Source organism: Aplidium turbinatum, chromosome 15 (genome assembly GCF_918807975.1).
Source record: "Aplidium turbinatum chromosome 15, kaAplTurb1.1, whole genome shotgun sequence".
Lineage (NCBI taxonomy): Eukaryota > Metazoa > Chordata > Ascidiacea > Aplousobranchia > Polyclinidae > Aplidium > Aplidium turbinatum.
In genome coordinates this window covers 12,971,547-12,990,425 of record NC_137486.1, presented here as the reverse complement: position 1 = coordinate 12,990,425, position 18,879 = coordinate 12,971,547, and the positions used below count along the sequence as shown (strand labels likewise).

The 18,879-nt window shown below is 37.0% G+C and overlaps 1 protein-coding gene across 1 annotated transcript; it reads right to left on the bottom strand.

Annotated features, from left to right (window-relative positions):
• Nucleotides 1–290: 290 nt before the first annotated feature.
• On the bottom strand, nt 291–8,736 carry LOC145784214 (adenylosuccinate synthetase isozyme 2-like). Its single transcript, XM_082595994.1, has 10 exons — nt 8,637–8,736; nt 7,483–7,591; nt 6,896–7,003; nt 6,229–6,337; nt 4,978–5,080; nt 2,654–2,808; nt 2,323–2,447; nt 1,996–2,093; nt 1,506–1,655; nt 291–984 (listed from the first exon to the last, which is right to left on the bottom strand). Exons 1-10 carry the CDS (start codon nt 8,728–8,730, stop codon nt 932–934), a joined length of 1,104 nt encoding a protein of 367 aa, XP_082452120.1. The 5' UTR covers nt 8,731–8,736; the 3' UTR covers nt 291–931.
• Between the last annotated feature and the right edge of the window lie 10,143 nt (nt 8,737–18,879).

Below are 18,879 nucleotides of genomic sequence, written 5' to 3'. Positions count from 1 at the left end.
GCTTCTTTGGGAGCCTAATCCTGGCAGTTTCGCATACTTGTAGAGGCTTTGAACCACTGACGCAGGCCCGGTCACCGAGATTGACAAAGTGAAGTTTCCGATTGTTGATGTCTTGCTGCCGGGGAGTTATTCTATCCATTAGATGCAGCTGAACGAGAGCAGTCCTGAAATGCGTTGCTCAAGCGCACCTGCAGTGAACCGGGTTATCACAATAAATGTGTGTATCAGCCGCTTTATTTGTCAATATTGCAAGAAAATGGCAATAATCTCAATTCCAAATTAAACCAGGCTTATAGATAATCTCTGGTACAAAAGTGTAATAACAAAACTTGTTTGCAACAAAAGAAATCAACTAATCCAGTCAGACACGTTTATATTTGTTAATGGTATGCTCAACTTTGATTTGTTTAATTTTGACCGAGTGTCGATAGAAAACATCACCAGGCTTGCTAAACATCGACCCTATGTTACCGGCAGGGCTGTAGCCAGACCGCAGAGCAAGGGGGAGTCAACTTTTTTTAGGAGGGACCAAAAAAATTGAATCATTATAAGTGTAGCTGTTGCTCGAGAATGTTGGGATTTTGCCAGGGGGGCGACATTTTTTTCAGGGGGGGGCAGGCCCCCTGCTGACTACGGGCCTGGTTACCGGTATCTAATGCTTTCAATTGCATTTGGCATAACTCTAAAGGTAAAACAAAATATCCACCCTTAGACCATTTACGAATGTGATAAAGAGTAGGATAGAAAGTAGCCTACATAGGCTACATAACTGCAAGTGAAATATCTGCATAAATAAGAAACAATGTTTCATCTCATAAACTTTCAAAAACGTTTTTTTTACAAGCGACGCAATGAACAACGTTTCAAAAGGTTGTCAATTGAGCAGTTGCTTGAAAAGTTGAGCGGGACTTGATGTGGTCCTGGACAAGAACTAATACAATTGAATCATCTCCGTTCGTCCTTTTCCAATTCCAACCCATTTCACTGAACCAAACATTATTTTAGTTTAGACAAACAAACTGCATGATTAGCCTACAATGTATATCTTCACCAGCTGAATTGTTTTAAATGTTCTGCAACCTATTCGGACCTTAGAATCAATTTCTTGGATGAAATTTTATACAAGAGAACAAGGCAAAATATAAATTTAATGCAAATTTTCAAACTAAAAGTAGGCTATGTGAATCTCGAACCATTTCTTCGTCAATTGTCTTGTCTGAACTAGGCTTTTGTAGTGACAAATAACATCTTGCAACGGGGTCATTGTAGAGGTCACTTCAGGATACAATGAAAGTTCATGGTTGGGAAGGTATAGGCTTACAACAGTCAAGCACGGTGCCATACAAATCATTGTTAGTTTGTTATCAATTGGAAAATGAATTTTAGAGCCTGTTGATAAAGCACCTTTCTTATTGGTAGCCTATTGTTTGTTTGCAAACTTGTATTAGAATGACAATCATGTAGGGCGGTAGGCTACAATTAGTCGTTTTTGAAAAGAGACTTACCGGGTATTTGTAAAATCTCTTCAATTGTTCTGATGTAAAGCTGAGCGTTTTTGGGTAAGTCGGAAAACTTTCTGCACCAATTTGTATTAGTCTCCCACCCAGGCAACGTTATGTATTCAACTTCCACGCTTTCAAGTACTTCAATGGATGCTGCAAAAGATGAAAGAATTGATTATATGGTTTGCAGTTTATACTGTAGTATAGGCCTATCTGGCTATTGTGAAGCAGTACTGTATGCGGTACTGGTTCCAGAAAATTACTTCAATTCTTCTCAGTGGTTTTTAATAAGTTATGACAACTTGTAGTCTTATATGCTAGCTAGGGTTTTTTTGGCAGAGGACCATAGTTGGGGAGATTAAATTACGGAGTGCGCAGCATAGTGAGATATAATTGGCTATTATCGTACAAATTACTACAACTGGCTATTATCGTCAGTCAAGTTTTTAACACAATGTGACTTTGTCCTGACAAGCTAAAACAATCAACTGACCTGGAAAAGATGTGAGAGTTTTTCCTTTGTATTTGTAGGCAACTCCAACTTTGATTTCCTTGAAATCATCAAGAATGTCCAACTTTGTGACAGCAAGACTGTGAAAACTCAATTTGTTTAAAATCAAATTACAGTACAAACAAGCCTTTATCGTGTGTATGTTAATTAAAGTACGGGCATTCTGACATATCACCAAGAACTCTAGATAAATATGGCGCCTATACGATATCCTACAGATTACAGAAACAATCTATACAGTAGCAGTTTTCTTAGACATCAATATTTTTAAAAGATTTAAGTGAAAATGTAAAATAAATACAAACTAACCATGTAAAATTGTTGAGCACGTGAGAATGCATTGTAATCACAAGATCCATCCATCCACACCTTGCTGCCCGTCCTGTTGTACCTCCATACTCTTTCCCAATACTTCGAAATCTTTCACCAATATCCTTTAAATGAATTAAATCATAATAGTGACGTCGGATTAACATGTCACAAGCAATGGTTAGAGCCAAATCTACTACTCGAGTCTTCACTGTAGGCTACAACTTTAAAACTGCTATGTCTTTTTTTGTTTTGCTTTTTCTTTTCTTTTTTCACCGCTTTTCAAAAACGTTTGCGATTAAATCAGAAATCTCATGTAACTCTTAATTACATTTAACTGCTCAGTTGGGAATGGTCCCTCTCCGATTCGGGTTGTGAACGTCTTGATTATCCCAATGACTTCTTCAATTCCGCTTGGTGGAATCCCTAGCCCGGTGCACACCCCTCCGATTGTGCAGTTGGAAGAGGTGACGTATGGATAAGTGCCTGTATGGAATAGGATGCTATCAAATCATTTAAATCACGAGCTATGTCGTAACGTGTGGAAAAGAAAATTTCTATCTAACTGATAAGCTTACTTAAAGGTGCGGTATTTATGCATATTAGTAGGCTTACGCAGTGCTGTATTCGAGGGTATACGGCGGTATACGCATTACGCAGTATACCTTCTGCTTTTTCGAGCAACTATTAGTATACCCTCTGGTTTTCCAAAGAGAGTGCGTATGCTATCCTTAATTCTTGACAACTACTAACTACTTAACCCTTTGAGGACCATTAATAATGTGAGCTGTATGATGTTTATTAATTGTAATGGACTACCTGTGGCTATCAATTTAGCGCTAAAAAATATGTAAGATCCTGGCTGCTAAACCACTGATCAGCGAACGATATATAGCTGAGCTGACTGCATAGCCGGCTGCATTGCCGAGTGGTGGGAGCTCTAGAACGGCACTCGAAAGGCGCCGGTTCGATACCGCTTACGAGCATGTGGCTGTGTCTTTGGCAAGACATTTTAAGGCATGTTTGAAGGTGGACACGAAGATTGGCTTCCTTGTCTTCCCGTCCACTTAATCTAAATCTTCAACCACCAGGTCTAAGCCTGGATGCGACAACAACAAGCTAAGAATACTACATCCCAAATTTGTAAAGAGGTTAAAGATGTAGACTGTTTGGAATGTAGAAAAATAAACAATTTTGTACCTCTCGTCCAATTTTGATAATTCATGTTATGGTAGAAATAGAATAAAGATTAATATTTTACAAGTTGTGTATTATTTATCATTTTGGCAAATCTGACAGTATACCCTGTGCTTTTTTTACGAATACAGCACTGGGCTTACGGTAAGTAAAACAGAAATAAGTCAAAAGTTTCCCCAATTTGTAGGCTACGTTAATGGGGAAAGCTGGTGAATTTAATCGGTTAATTTATTTAAGTATAACTTATATAGTACAATTAAGACTTTGACTTTTTATATAACTTTTGAGAGTCGCCCAGACGTTCTTCTTGATAATACATAACTCAAAATGCATGGTTGTTGATTTTTTGGTGCACGGTCGTTTGGTCGACAGACATTTGGTCGACAGGACGTTTGGTCGACAGGACGTTAGGTCGACAGAACGATTCATTTTTGGGTTAGGGTTAGAGTCAGGGTTAGATTAGGGTTATGGTTAGTTAACTAACCCTAACCCTAAAATAAATCGTTCTGTCGACCTAACGTCCTGTCGACCAAACGTCCTGTCGACCAAATGTCTGTCGACCAAACGTCCTGTCGACCAAATGACCGGGTACCGATTTTTTTACATCTTTGCATAAAAGTAAATTTTTCTTAAGTTTTGTAACCATTTAAAAGAGAAAAAAGCGATTAAAAATATTATGATGTCTTTAACTGCTAGCACAATAACATCTCAAAGCACATTGAAAAGAGAGCACGTCAAAATGGTTGTCTTGTCGGCATAGTCATAGGCGTAGCCAGGGGGGGGGGGCGAACGGGGCCATGGCCCCTCCCAAATTTTCAAAGTTTGGATTCCGAAGTTGAGCCCTTTGTTGAAAATATAATAAAATTTGTAGAAATTTATAATGTTTTCCAAGACATCTGGCTATTAACACCCCAAGGGCTTGTTTTAGACACACAGAAAGACACCAATAAATTTTGCAAATCCTAAATCGCGCAAAATTTACTCGATTTACGTTTCTTTTAACTAATTTGTGGAAGCAATTTCAGAATGGCTTACTCTGTTGGGTTTTTGTGTAGCTGAGTTTTTGGTGTTCTCTAATTTTAGCCGCAGATTTTGCCCGTTCGTGTGTAAGAGCTACCTTTAATAAGTTAATAGCTGTTTATCTGCTAATAAATTTCATACAAATATTACCCTAAAAGTGTTTCCAGAAAGCGCTATAATCCATTATTTAAGTGTAATTTTGCAAAATTTTCCGGGGGAGCATGCCCCCGGACCCCCCTAGAATACGCGTGCCTTCGGCACGCTCTAACCCCCACCAGTTTCATTGCTTCCCCTTGCTCAAGCCCCCAGGATACGCCACTGTGCATCAGGTGGCGATGTCTTAAATCCAACACTTTGTCGTTCTCTTCAATTCATCAAATATTTGGCCCCCCCCAAATTTTTTTCCTGGCTACGCCACTGGGCATAGTATGCCATTACCAAAATCAATATCTAGTCCAGTTGCATTTGCTCCCTCAATCACAATAGTTTTTGATTCTTTGGAATGCATGGCGTCGTGTACATAATAGACTGCATCCTTGACCTGTTCAAAAATAAATATTATAAATTATCTAAAACGTAACGTCTATTTGAAACGTAACTGAAAATGTGAGTGTAAATGGTGACCACACTGCTTAGTTATACTGACAGTACAATGAGTCAGGCCCCATAAACATTGGCTCGTAAAAACACGAGAAATATACGTGTATTACACGAGTTTCCTCAGAATTCCAAGTGTTTTTCACGTGTTTTTCACGACCAATGTTTATAGAGGAGGGATCCTTTTTTTTAAAGGGGATAGTTGTTTTCAAAAAGTTAGAAACAGTTTTCCTGAGTTTGTAAAACTGCAATAGACGATAATATTTTACTTCTATTCCCCAGAAAAGCTTTTAGGTGCAGTGCTGCTATACATAAAGACAAACTTACATCAAGTTCAGTTATTACTTTCTAAAGAACCTCTACACAGTATGTTTTACCCGTATTTGAGATCATCAGAAGGTCCTTATTCAAGTAGACTTCAAACAAATATGATGCTATATGATTCTATATAAACATGATTCTATTTGAATAAGGACCTTCTTATGATCTTCATTAAGGCTGAAACAGGCTATAATAGTTTCTTAGAGAGTAGAAACTGAATTTGACGTAATTTGCTCTGCTTGGCGTTTTTGCTTAGCATTAAGCACTTTTTATAGTGTCAATAGCATGTATTGTTTAAAGATAAACTTATTCATATAGGCCAAATGATGCAATATGTTTGATTAGCCTTCATATCAAGGAATTCTTTCTTGAAAGATCGCATATTTCAGTAACGAAAATTATTTAGCCTTTGTTTTTATGTCGCAAGTTATGTTTTGGCATGATGTCGTTAATTTTATGGCAAGTTTCGGTTTTGGCTGTTTAGCCAGTAGGCTAGCCTATTAAAAGCAAACTTGAGAGGAGTCGGTTTAGCCTACACTTTTAGGCCAGTATAGTCTTTAGTGTGACCTGTAACGAATAAAACTAGCTATTCTTAGTAGTTCGACAAAAGTTTCAAAGCAAGCTGCAAGTTACCCCAATCAGACTTAACTTTATTGTTTTACGTTGACTTTTTTCAGGCCTGTTGCACTCCAATGAACAGGCCATGCATTCACCTTGTTTTGTTTTTTTTTCGATCATGAAGCTAGAAAAAAAATATTATAATGAGCTTACCATGGGTCGAATTTCCTCTCTGAACTTCTTATATTTTTCAGTTTCAGCTTCGATGTCAATCTCTAGCTCAGGATATTGTTTCTGATACATATTTACTAGCGCTGTGAATCTAAAGAATTTCAAAACAAATGGTCAATAACTTAAGTTTAAAAATTTCCTGTCTCTGTTTACATCCCAGCGGTTGAGTAGTCCTGCGAATAAAGCGCTGACTTTCGAATAATGCGAACCAGGTTCGATACCTTGCTCAAGCTGGTTTTTGATAAACACCTGTCGTTGTTGTTGATAATCAACCATCACCTTTACCCTGAGTGTGATAATTGATAACTTAAGTGGACGTAGTTGCTGAAAAAAACCTGATGGAGAGAAATGAACTGGTTACCCTACTCTCGTTAATGTCGAAGATGTAGTAGGCTATAATGAGAATTTCTTATAACCCAAGGCTCAGCAACTGAGTATAAAACCTTGACCACCTACAACCAAGGGATTGGCAAAGCTTTAACATTGAAACAAGTACCGGTACTTGATCAATGTTCTATTGCAAGTTTTAAATATTGTTCATTATTACTTTGCCAAAACATCTATGGTATGAGTAACTCTCGATAATGTTACTTCACCGGTCACCACGAACCAATGACTATGATATGAAACTTTGGATGACTTCAAATACCTTTCTTTAAACAGCTCGTCACTGCCCATCAATTCTGAAATCCTTAAATTCATTCTGGAAAGTTTAGAAGTATACGTTGGACCGATACCTTTCTTGGTAGTACCAATCCTGGGAAATGAAATAAGAATGTTAAAAGTGGAAGGATATCCAAGAAAATGAAATATCTTCTGACAGATGTCAAACACACAACAATGCTTGATTCTATTTGAATAAGCTTAGCTAAAAATGATCTACCACTAGCTGCTAGCTGACCTAAATCGATGTTTAGCTGTTTATGCTTGAACTGACTCGTGTGAAAATAAATTTGTAAGAAAAAGGAAATCATTTCAAAATGTTTATAACTGTGTATCATTTAAAACATTACAGAGTACAGAATGACCACAAAATATAATATGAGTTATCGCTCTCCTACCTTCATAATTATGCCTACTCGTGGTTCGAATGATAATATAATTCATCAATTACCCAAGAAGAATTGTTCTTTTGACATTGATTCAACATCTTCAGACTTTAAATCAATGTAAAATAGTCCAATTATGCTAGTTAGGGCAGGTAAAAAAACAATGTCAAGAGAAAACAAAAATTACATTTTTTCGCCTCTCATTTCTTCCAAAATGCGATCAATCTGCTGATGAAAACTGAAGACAACGTGAGCTCTATCCGATATGATTAAGTTCTCTCTCCACCAAGTGAGTCCTGTAAACGGCACAACAAGTTAAGTAGCCTACTACCTATTGCCAACACGCAAATCAAAGTTGGTAAGATTGGCTTGTTATGCGGCAGTAACTAAAACAAAACAAAAAAGCAAACTTTATTTTTTCTCAGGAAAAGTTTTATCATTAGAGTATGAAATTTTCTTAGAAGGAAATTTAATTTTAATCAAGCAATGGCTTTCGTTTACCACAGCAGTCGTAACAAAGACCTGCTGCGTCATCTAGCGGCATAACAACTAAAGGACAATAAAAAGCGATAACAGCTATTTTGCATTCATCAAATGCTGGCATTTGCACAACAATCTAACCTCTTAGTGTTATTTATTAAGTAAGAATCGATTTCGCTATAGTAATAACATCTTCAGCTTATTCAAATAGATAACACTATTTTTGCAAAAGTTTCAACAAAAACTTGCGATCATTTGAAAATATAAACACAGACGGAATATATTTCTTTACCTAAATAACCTTTACCTTTACCGATAACACTATTTTTGCAAAAGTTTCAACAAAAACTTGCGATCATTTGAAAATATAAACACAGACGGAATATATTTCTTTACCTAAATACATTTTTATGAAAAGTTATCATTAAGTTTGATTTGATAAAGACGAGATAATTAAATCAGTGCTCTTCAACAGGGGTTCCTTGAGAATTCATCGTTTTTTTTAGGGGATTGATTTCTTGCTTCAGTATGTCGATGCGGCAGTCTGTGCCGCATTCACACTCTAAGTAGGCCAGTTAGTTAAACAAGAGGTGGAGTGCAGTCAGTGCCGAAAAAGAAGCATTGTCAGTTGTAGCGTCACTTGTTCGTTGTTATGATATTAACATGAACGTTTATGCTAACAATGTTACCACGTTATTAATTTTATTATGACAAACACAAAATTATGTCAGGGGTTCCGCAATAAAAAAAAAAGTTAAAGAGCGCTCAATTAATTGATAACTGAAAATGTTTTCGTCGTTGTTCCTTCAAAACCTATTTCAAATTTTCATTTATCGGAATTTTTAAAGATTTATTGCACACCTCGTTTCTCATTTTCCAAGCCTTCACTGAAAAGTTCAGGAAGGCTTATTACAACGCCATTTCCAAGCACGACTTTGCAGTTTTTGTTCATCATCCCAGCAGGAAAAAGGTGGAAAATAAATTTTTCGCCATCAACCACAACAGCATGATCTGCATTACTTCCACCCTACAAACAGGAAAGGCTTAAAAATACATAAGGCAAAGTGCTCACTTCTGGTTTACTATAGGTTTATTTTTGTGTAGCCTACAGGGCATTTGAAATGATATTTTGGAGCCTGGTAGCCTATCACTCAGATCTCCGAACCGGCACAATTTCGACACAATAAAGGTATATGCGGTACTCTATTGGAGCTATAGTGGCTTTGTCTTAGTTTTACGTGCCAGAACAGATACAAACACTTAGCTCCGTGATTAACTTCAAAGCGACCTCTATCATCTTGTAATATTATTGGTAGATTACAACACCGTATGCTAAATTTTCTAAACCATAACAAGCGCATATCGAATTCATGAAGCGGAAGTTCTACTTCCTTTCTAACAGCTTTCCGTCGCCATATGAACAACCTAGCTGTTTCCTCACGTTGAAACTCTTCTTCGTTTGATAATGAAATAATACAAAAAAGACAAAAGAAACTGCTAAAAGTTTCTGCTACAAGGTTTCTTAACTAAATAGTTAACAGGTCTAAAGCTTTTTTCAAAGAAATATATTGTGGGTCTAATTAAAAAATGCACAAAGATATAAGTAGGCTACTACTGTACATGCACAATTTTATATATTTTAATATCGATTATTTTTTCTTTAATTTGAGGAAGAAAAAAAATGAATCAAGGCTCAGAAACCAATGTTTTGTGGTCTCACGCAGATAAACAAAACACAGCGCTGGAACAGCAACAATTGTGATTTCCGAGGGTTCTAAGTAACAATTATAGCCTAATCGTATGCTGTAGTCTATATAGAAATATTTTGTCAGTCTCAGTAGGCTACATTGCAATACAATCTTTCACAGCTTAGCTTCTGTTTGAAGCAATGATACCCCATTGAAAACAGTCCACGAGATTTCGTTTCAAATTATTTTGTGTTTATAAAAAGGAATTTTGTTTCAACTAAAACCACTTCTTCATCAATAGTCTAAGGCTTTAAAAATAAATAAAAAATTGAAAATCGCACAAATTAAGATTGTATTTTGTGACGAAATATTTTCCAAATGCCTTTACAATTAATAATTATTATCGACATACAATCCATTCCAAAAAATTAAATATAAAGAAAATTAGTCAAACATTTTATCGTCAAAATGCAAAATGCGGCAACTGGCCACTGTAGCCGACTATAAGCTGGAATAAACATTATACCAGCACATCAATGAATAGGAAAAATTAGCAAATCTTTGAAGGCTTTAAAATGTGCCTGACTAGATTCTTGAGTAATGACTTAAGTATAAATATCGGTTTGAAAACAACTATAACTATTGCCTACTTGAAATCTGCAGACGATATCCGCTTTTTCTCCAAGTAAATCAGTCACTTTTCCTTTTCCTTCATCTCCCCATTGAGCACCCAAAACCACAGAAACTTTGTTTCGGATTGGCTTTACTGTCACAGGTGGGTTTGACTTACTTACCGAAACAGCATTATTTTCAAAAGCACAAGGCATATTGAACAGATTCTGACGAAAGCTACTTAAAGCAATATGGTAAAATGTATAAATTAATTTCTGAAATAATAAACAATAGTATTTTGTTTTGAAGGCTATGCATTAAAATTATACGTTTTTTATATTTTAAACTGCATGTTTAGTGAATAAATATCCCGTTTGCAACGTCAGACAAGCTCGAACTGTAAAAGTATGCAATAGGCCCTGAAGAATCTTTAACAATAAATTGCAACGTTAATTTTTACTTAACAACTAATTAATAGGCATGAATTAATGAGTATGAAACTGTAGCTTTCAAGCAAAAAATGTGTTTATAGCTGCTTTTTTTTTGTTGTAGGCTATCCAGGCTTACACCTTGTGATTGAAGATTTAGATTAAGTGGACGGAAAGGCAAGGAAGCCAATCTTCGTGTCCAACTGTATAGCTGCTGTAGCCTATATACCAACTTTAGATTATTCATTTTGCATGGGCACTAGCAAAACTCCATAATGCCATATTGAAAAAATCAAAATTTTCTGAGCTTATGCGTTATTTAAAAAATTTGTTTTATCCTAAGTGGTCTTAATTTCCAAACAAAAATTGACATGACTTAGACCTAACTTTTATTTTTTTCATGGTTAAGGCCAGGACGGTTTACAATTAATTTCAAAAAAACTACTTTCTAAAAAATGTTGCAATGGCAACTAATTGAGCATTTCAGTTTGTTAGGATCAAATTTAAAACAAAATTATGAACATTGTCGGGTTAAAAGAAAGGCTATAAAAACCCTTGAAAACCTTCAAGCCAATTATGGAAGACTTTGCAAGTAATGCAGGCTGTGGTAGCCTACATTGAATCGCATTTGCTCCCTTAGTGCTGGTCTTATCACCTCATCCAACCAAGTTTGTCGCTGCCTTTTGTCTTAGAGTTTTTGGTTGGAATTAACTCGCACCTCCCTGCTACGAGCCCTTATATCTAAGGCCTGATCTTCTCGTAGCTTCCTGTTGCCTTTTATTTCACGCAAAATAACATCTGACACAATATGTAAGCTAGCAGCCCCAAAGTACTGACACAAAAATGCTTTAAGACTAAGAATTTGTCAAGATAGCAACAATAGAAATAACCTATTTCTTTTTTGTAACATTCTACATTCTAAATAGGTCACGCCGAGAAATAATATTATAGCTAGCATGCTGTAGGCCTATTAATTTTACCCAAATAGTATTACAGAGAGTCACAAAATCCTTCCTGGTGGAGAGTTAATCACAGATTCAACAAAAGCGCCCCCAGGCTTTGACACAGCTATCAGAAAATTATAGTCCACTCTAAAATCGCATAAGCACAAAACAAGCTAAAACAAATGGCAACCTTCACCGATGAGAGATGACAACTCAACCAAGCTGCCCCAAATGTAACGCCCCCAAATCAGTCCACAGACCATCTCATATTGAAGTGCCCGGTAACCAAGCTTCAAGGAAGGTACCTTACAGCCCACCAAAGCAACATTGTCGTACAAAACAATAGCAACTTATAGTGAAATTTCAGGCGAATAGTGTTTAGATTGAGAAACTAGTTAGGCTACTCAGCTACTACAAAAATAAAAGCAACTAGCTTATCCTGTTGGTCATGTAATGATATCGTTGTTGTCAGTGATTTTCGTTTAATCTACTTGACTGATAGTAACATAGGTAATAATTAATGGTCGTTTGTGCCTGATCTGATTTGACCAATCGATTTCTTTTTAAATCTTCTTTTGGTCTTCTCTGACACATCTTCGGCTATTTCCAATAACAAAAATTATTTTCAAAACTAGAATTTGGCTCATTTTCAAAACAAGATAATTTTTCACTCAGTAGGTACGGCTAAACCAGCGGTTCCCAAATTGGGGTCCGTAGGCTACAGTAGTTTCAGAGGGTCCGTAAAAGAAGAGTTCTTCGTAGTTTTTAGCGATTTTGATTCGATTTTAGTGTTTACTGTTGTTGTGGGTAAACTACCTACGCAAGCAATTAAGAAATTGCAAACAGGACAGGTTGTCCACAACGACACTAAGACAACTACAAGCAGTTACTAGACAGTAGGTAACAACGGAGTCTAGTTCCTAATCATATGATAGTATTTTAAGCTTCATCAGGCTATAGGTTAGCTGAGAGGTTACCACATTCCATTTGAAATTGTAAGAACGGCTTAAAATGATTGTGCTGCCTGGTGTGCGTTTATTCTGTAACCTGTTTTGTAAATTTGCTTTTATTGGATGTTTTAGTGATCATTTTTTCTTTTTGCACAGTGCATTTTTGCATTTTTCCCATAGGACTTTTTGTTTTTGCAGCGTTCTTTCATACCGTACTGTGATTTTTATCTTAGTGATGTTTAAAGGACCACAAATTATCACAAAAATTCTAAAAGTCCACCAACCCCCATGCAACAATTTGGAAAAGCTTAGGCAGAGATTACCTAAACCAGTGGTTCTCATCCGGGGTCCGCGAAGCGATTTCAGGGGGTCCGTGAAAGTTTCCGAGTTTGCAGCATGATTGATAAATTACGAAATTTAAAAATTGATTGGTTGTGCTTTATTTGTGTATTATGTGATTTTCAAACTGTAGCCTACTTCCCAACGAACTGGTGCGATGTTCTTTGAACTTTCAAAGGACATTGCACAAAGGTTTGGTTTCCTAACTAAAAAATATCACATAAATGATTTAATTTTTTATTAAGGCTATGTTCAAATTAATTCTGTTGAGACAGCAGTCTATTGATCAATGCTTAACTTAGAAATGCAAACGTTAGTCAGCAGTCTATCACCACTCACAGTTTTGCAATAACAAAGATTATAACGAATTAATATTGATTAGAAATTAAAAAAAGGGAGAAATTCTTGGTAGCGGTCGCAAAATTCTATTAATTTTTATAAAATCTATAGAAAAACATCAAATCAACATATAGATTACTGATTTTTGATGCTGTATGCCAACATAAAGCTCATAACATAATTTCGTCAATGTCATCAATCGTCATAAGTGCGTCGTGAGTTCAGAAAATTAAAATTTGATTCCATTAGGCTAGGAGAAGCGATATACCAAACTTTCAGATAAAATTTTTTTAAGGGTCCGCGACCGCTTTGAAGGTGCCAAAAGGGGTCCGCCAAAACAAAAAGATTTAGAATCACTGGCTTAAACCCTATTGATTAAAAAGACACGTCGAGGATAGGTTTTTGAACAAACAACAATTGATTGAATGATTTACTCAATCTAATGTATCTGGAGTTTTATCTTATTTATTAAAAAAGCTATTGAAAACACTCTTTTTGGTCATTCTTGTATACAGAGCGTTATTCAGCATGTCTTAACTACTGCATGCTATGAGACGTTGAATCAACGTAATCAGCAGTTCGCATTCATTGCAAATACTTGTGGTGTTGTGTAAGACGAGTTTAGAAAATGACTTAAAAACACGAGTTTAAGGTAGAAAACATGTTAAGAGGCCATGTTACTATTAATAAGCCAGTGTTTCTTAATTTTTTTGCTTTGTTGGTACCACTTTGAAATCACCAATTAGTAACTCTCCCACTCCCTCTTAGAATAACTGAAAGTAATAAAAAGTCCCTTACGATGCACAGAATGTTTGTTAAAAAGCCTGGTAATCAAGTAGACTATAGTTTCTTCCCTCATTTTATAACTAACCATGATTTAACATCCCGCACTCCTTGGGAACAAGTGTTGCACCCCTTCATGATGCGTGCCCCCAGGTTAAGAACCTCTGCTACGAGCAAACTTTTATTCCACTTCCTCTTTCACAATATGGTCCTAACGCAAAATATTAAAACGCGCATTTGAAAACGGAGGACATCATAACTTGTTTTGTTTAACAATAACAAATTCTGGAAAGCAGTCTAAAGAGCGGATTTCCCTTTCCGCTGTCGCATCTTTTCCTCTATCTCCCACGTTGCATGTTTGCAAGATATTTTTTTATCTCTTTTATAAATGCAAGCTGAGTGACTGCTTCGAAGATACAGCCTGCGACAAACCTTAAGCACATTTCCCAAAAAGTAAAAGATGCAGCCTACTGTACCATCAAAGTATTGTAGTACCTCGATAATGTAACTGGTAGCCTACTTCAGTGTTACAATGCTTAAATATCTTGGCAAGATATTGTAAAATGTCTGAAAGACTGCATCTTTTCATTTCCTGTTTGATATTTTACATAGGCAAGAGAAAAGCGCTTTAATCACCTTTAAGGGATTCGTAGTGTAAACGATGGCAAAATTCATCTCACAGGGTGAAAAAACGGGCTCATACCGTGACCTCCAGCAATTTAAAGTTTTCTGAACCTCAAATAAAAAAGAAAAAAGATAACAAAACAGCTGTGTGCACAATCCAATCATGAAATATCAACATAAAGGTATTTTCAAGGGTATAGCTTGCCGCAATGGCGCAGATAGGGCTTCAACTCTCGGGTGCGTAATGAAACTTTTGTGCCGCTTGATAGCCTAACAAGTATGAGTCAAAAACAAGATAGACTACTAAGCTACTTGAAATTTTGCAAATTTAGGGGAAATGATTTGGCGCACTTAACAATGTGCCCAGGGATGATGTTTCTTGCTCCCCCTTAATTATGCTATTTCCTATCTGTTCAAATAAAGATTCCAGCAGAAAAAAAGACTATTTTTTATGTAAGGCAGTTACTCTCTTCAAAAAGTTCCACTAAAAGGCTAAGTTGAATAAAAACCGGTAGCTTACTGCAGCCTAGTTAGTACCAAAACAATTCAAAACAAGTTCTGTCTGAAATTTGGCTTTAATACCAACAACTGCAAGCCAACCAAAAACTACTCGACTCAACCAACCAGCTGGGACATTGAGATTTTAACAGGTTCTCTTTTTAGATGAGTCTTTTGTAAAACAGGCCTATATTTTTCAAAGACTTCGAGTTAGGAGGCATGCTGGAGCATGCTTTACTTCAAAAGCAGGCAACACTCTTCCAAACGTAAAAACCCAAATATTTTAGGTAGCCACTTTAACAAGTAGAAATTCTGCCACTGCGAATCACTACAATGCAATCAGAACATGTTATAAGAGGCTACCGTCCAATTGTGACATTTCTAGCACTCAGCCAGAGAGTTAAAATGCTTGGTTTGAACTTTATTTGGTAATTACAAAAGAAAAAGGGGCAATAGCAGTGGAGGGAATCGAACCCGCGTCAATGAAATAACTACTTTCTAGCCCTAACCCCTAAGCCGACCAGCATCACTTGATTTGCTTTGTATCATCTTCTTTTCGCTTTTTTTCACGTCATAGAAAACGTAGCTTATGATTGGTTGGCGGTGCATTCTAGTCAATTGCAGTGGTAGAATTTTTCCTGGTTAAAGTGGCTACCAATATTTTAGTTGAGCAGGAGTTCAGAAAACTTGACTCCGTGCACTTCTGCCTTACGCTACATTTTCTGTTGTCGGCTGCGTTGCCGAGTGGTGAGAACGTCTGCGCGACGCTCGAAAGGACGTGGGTTCGACACCTCTCCAGAGCACGCGGCTGTGTCTCGGCGAAATACACTTAAAGGCAAGCCAAAATAAGGGGAGCAGCTGACTCGAAGACTATATGTCACTTCGCTGCTTCCTGTCGTCTGTTGTATCGCATCTGTGATCGCAGTGTACTGCATGTTATCGCAATGGGCGCAAATAAAAGCATGATTATTATTATTGTAGCCTAAAAATTAGTCTGTATCGTTTATTTTGCGGTGCTTTTTTACTTGCAAATGATCCATTAGAACCATTCGTTATCGTTATTCAGCTTGGATGCCTACAATAGGCAGGGATGGAGGAACCATTTTAAAAGTAGGTGGGCCCAGAGGCGCAGCAGTCAAAGTCAATCCAACCAGGCCTAAGTCTTTGAACAAAAACCGTAACTCGACGAAAACAAGAGATATCGGAGAACGTAACATCTAACAAAAAGTTATTGCATATCAACAGTTCTTCGCAATGGCAATAGATGAGCACAGACACGACAGATAAGCCTACAGCTGAGCTGGCAGTATTTGTGCGTGCAGTAAACCAAGATTTTGATGTTTAAGAATTTGTTCAGCTCATTCCCGTCAAGGATATTAGCCTACTAGCCGATATTCTGAAGGAATTAGGCTACGTCAACGCCTTGAAATCATGTCTCTGAATCTATCAAAACTAGTATCTTAATAGGCTACGGCCCGCCAAGACCATGTAAATTTGGCTTTGGCCTGCTGTTAGAAAGAGGTTGCTGAGTGCTGACCCTTGGTTTACACATTGCGTTTTCACAATTGCCTTTCGTGCCAACAGGCAAAATTATCCATTTTTGGGCCGGATTTGATCAAAACATTTACAAAATTGTTTAATTGCTCTATAACGCTGTACAAAATGTGGCGATGTACTTGCACACACAAATAAAAAAGCAACAATACACACGCAGTTAGGTTATAATACCACATGGGAGTAATAATATGCAGCATTATACAGTATACGTGCATATGTGGGCTAATGATATCACTGTTCTAACCATGGGGAGCATAGAGAATAATTATATTGATTGATATAGGTTGCTCCATTAGTCACACGCAACCACACCCACACGTGCTGCACATCAATAATGGACTCACCAGAAAAGTTTGAAGATTGGATTTCATCATTGAGCTATCAAAGATAATCAAACTATTGTGTATCAAATGAGTGAAGACCTTTTTTTTTGGAGCTCCCTCTCTGATTTGCCGTTTTCGCTACCTTCTTAAAAAAAATTGTCTTTCAAAAGTAGGTGGGCCAGGGCCAGGCCCACCCAGAAAATAGAGTAGGTGGGCTCAGGCTCACGTAGTTCCTCCATCCCTGACAATAGGACATTTCTGAGGAGTGTAACCTCAAGCACCTGTTCAATGTGATAAAAGCGCCCGACATGTCTGCCCTGATAGCTCAGTTGGTTAGCGCGTGATTTCGTGAACAAAGAAGCTTCAAGATCAAGTGGCGGTGGTTCGACTCTCAGGGTATGCGCTTGAGCAACACATTCTCAGGACTACTATCCATTCAGCGGCACCTAGTGGATGGAATAATTCTCCGGCAATAAGACTTCAACAATCGGAAATTTCACTCTGTCAATCTCGGTAACCAGCCCTGCATCAAAAGCCTCTACAAGTATGCGAAACTACCAGGAATAACCTATCAAGGCTTTGTCAGTCCGAGAATAAAGATTCAAAACTAACCAACTAAGTCTGAAAAACAGCTGCTTGGCTATAGACTAGCCTACCCTAATGCCAGCAAGAGCATTTTTTTGCTAGTATAAATTTTAAGTGTTTCTATATTGATCCACTATAAAAAGACCTGCATATGTGACATAGCCGGCCACATTTTACTAATTGGCCATGATGGAGAGCAGTGCTGGAAACGCGTTGCTCAAGCGCACACCCCGAGAATTGAACCAGCTATTGTTGATCTTGCAGTTTCTTTGTTTGTAGTCAGGCGCCTAACTATTTGAACTATCGGATAGACTCGAGATAGTTGAGTCTCTTCTTCAAAGAACTGTTTGCAAAAACGCAAAAAAAATTACTCAAGATAGGTTTACTAACTTACTTTTAACCGACCGTCTTTAATTCAATACACATTACATAGTCGAAACGGTTGGCAAGCCCAATCAAATTTGCATAAAGCTTGTATGCTAACGTATAATTTTAAGTGAAAATATCAGCAACCTTTCAAGAACATGTAGGCTAGTTTCACGCAATGTGAAAATTACATGACTTCAAAACTGTAGTTCAATAAAAAAAAGCCTAAAAAGGATGATTAAGTGCAAACACTAACTGGCTCGATTTTAAGGATCTTAAAAATATATTCAAAAGATTTTATTAAACTAGAACGTGTTTTTGCAAACACGTTCTAGAAAACTGTTATTGTATCACCACAAGTGTTTGATCAAAGGCTCCATTCAAATCATCATCAACCAATTTTGAATAGCCTATAGGCTACAGGCCATGAATTAACCCCATGTTAAAGCCGCCTGTCTGTCCAGAGCAAAGTTTTTCTCTTCGCACCTCGCGGTCTGTTAGGATTGGCAGAGTCTATGTTCAGGGCTGCAAAATCACGCTTTACTAGTCCTTTTCAAAAAAGTTTTGCAGTTGTCACATTAAAAACAGGGAAGCAGATGACTCGATGACTGATAAGTGATAATGATAAAGTCTTTTGCTTCCTGCCTGTTGTTGGTATCTATAGATTGTTATGGTGCTATATTATTCGTGTTGCTTATTATTGTACCACATACTACTCTCGCAACAGACAAAATAAAAGTATTCTCTCTCTCTCAGGCGCGGATCTAGGAGTTTTTTCGGGGGGGGGGGGAAGAAAATTTGAAAATCAATTAAAAAGAAAGAAGAAGATAAAACAGATATGAACAACAATAATACTACGACATATACGATGTGCTATAAAATAGACATTAAAACAGCCATTTTCATCAAATGTGAATGTTTAAAAAATAAGTTTTGATTGAATAGAAATTGAAGTAAACTTGAAATCTGGTTAAAAACCCTGTATACAATGTCCATGACCTATTGAATATTTGCAGGCATAGCCTATACCGTAATTGATTGAAATTGTAATGAAGACAAAAAACTATA

Bases quoted from the DNA above. Each gene is read 5' to 3' on its own strand.
- LOC145784214 (XM_082595994.1), bottom strand. From the start codon at position 8,730: ATGATGAACAAAAACTGCAAAGTCGTGCTTGGAAATGGCGTTGTAATA. The intron at 5,081-6,228 runs GTAAGCTCATTA...ATTTTTGAACAG, and splicing joins GAGAGGAAATTCGACCCATG to GTCAAGGATGCAGTCTATTA. The intron at 985-1,505 runs GTAAGTCTCTTT...TGTTTGGTTCAG, and splicing joins AGAGATTTTACAAATACCCG to TGAAATGGGTTGGAATTGGA.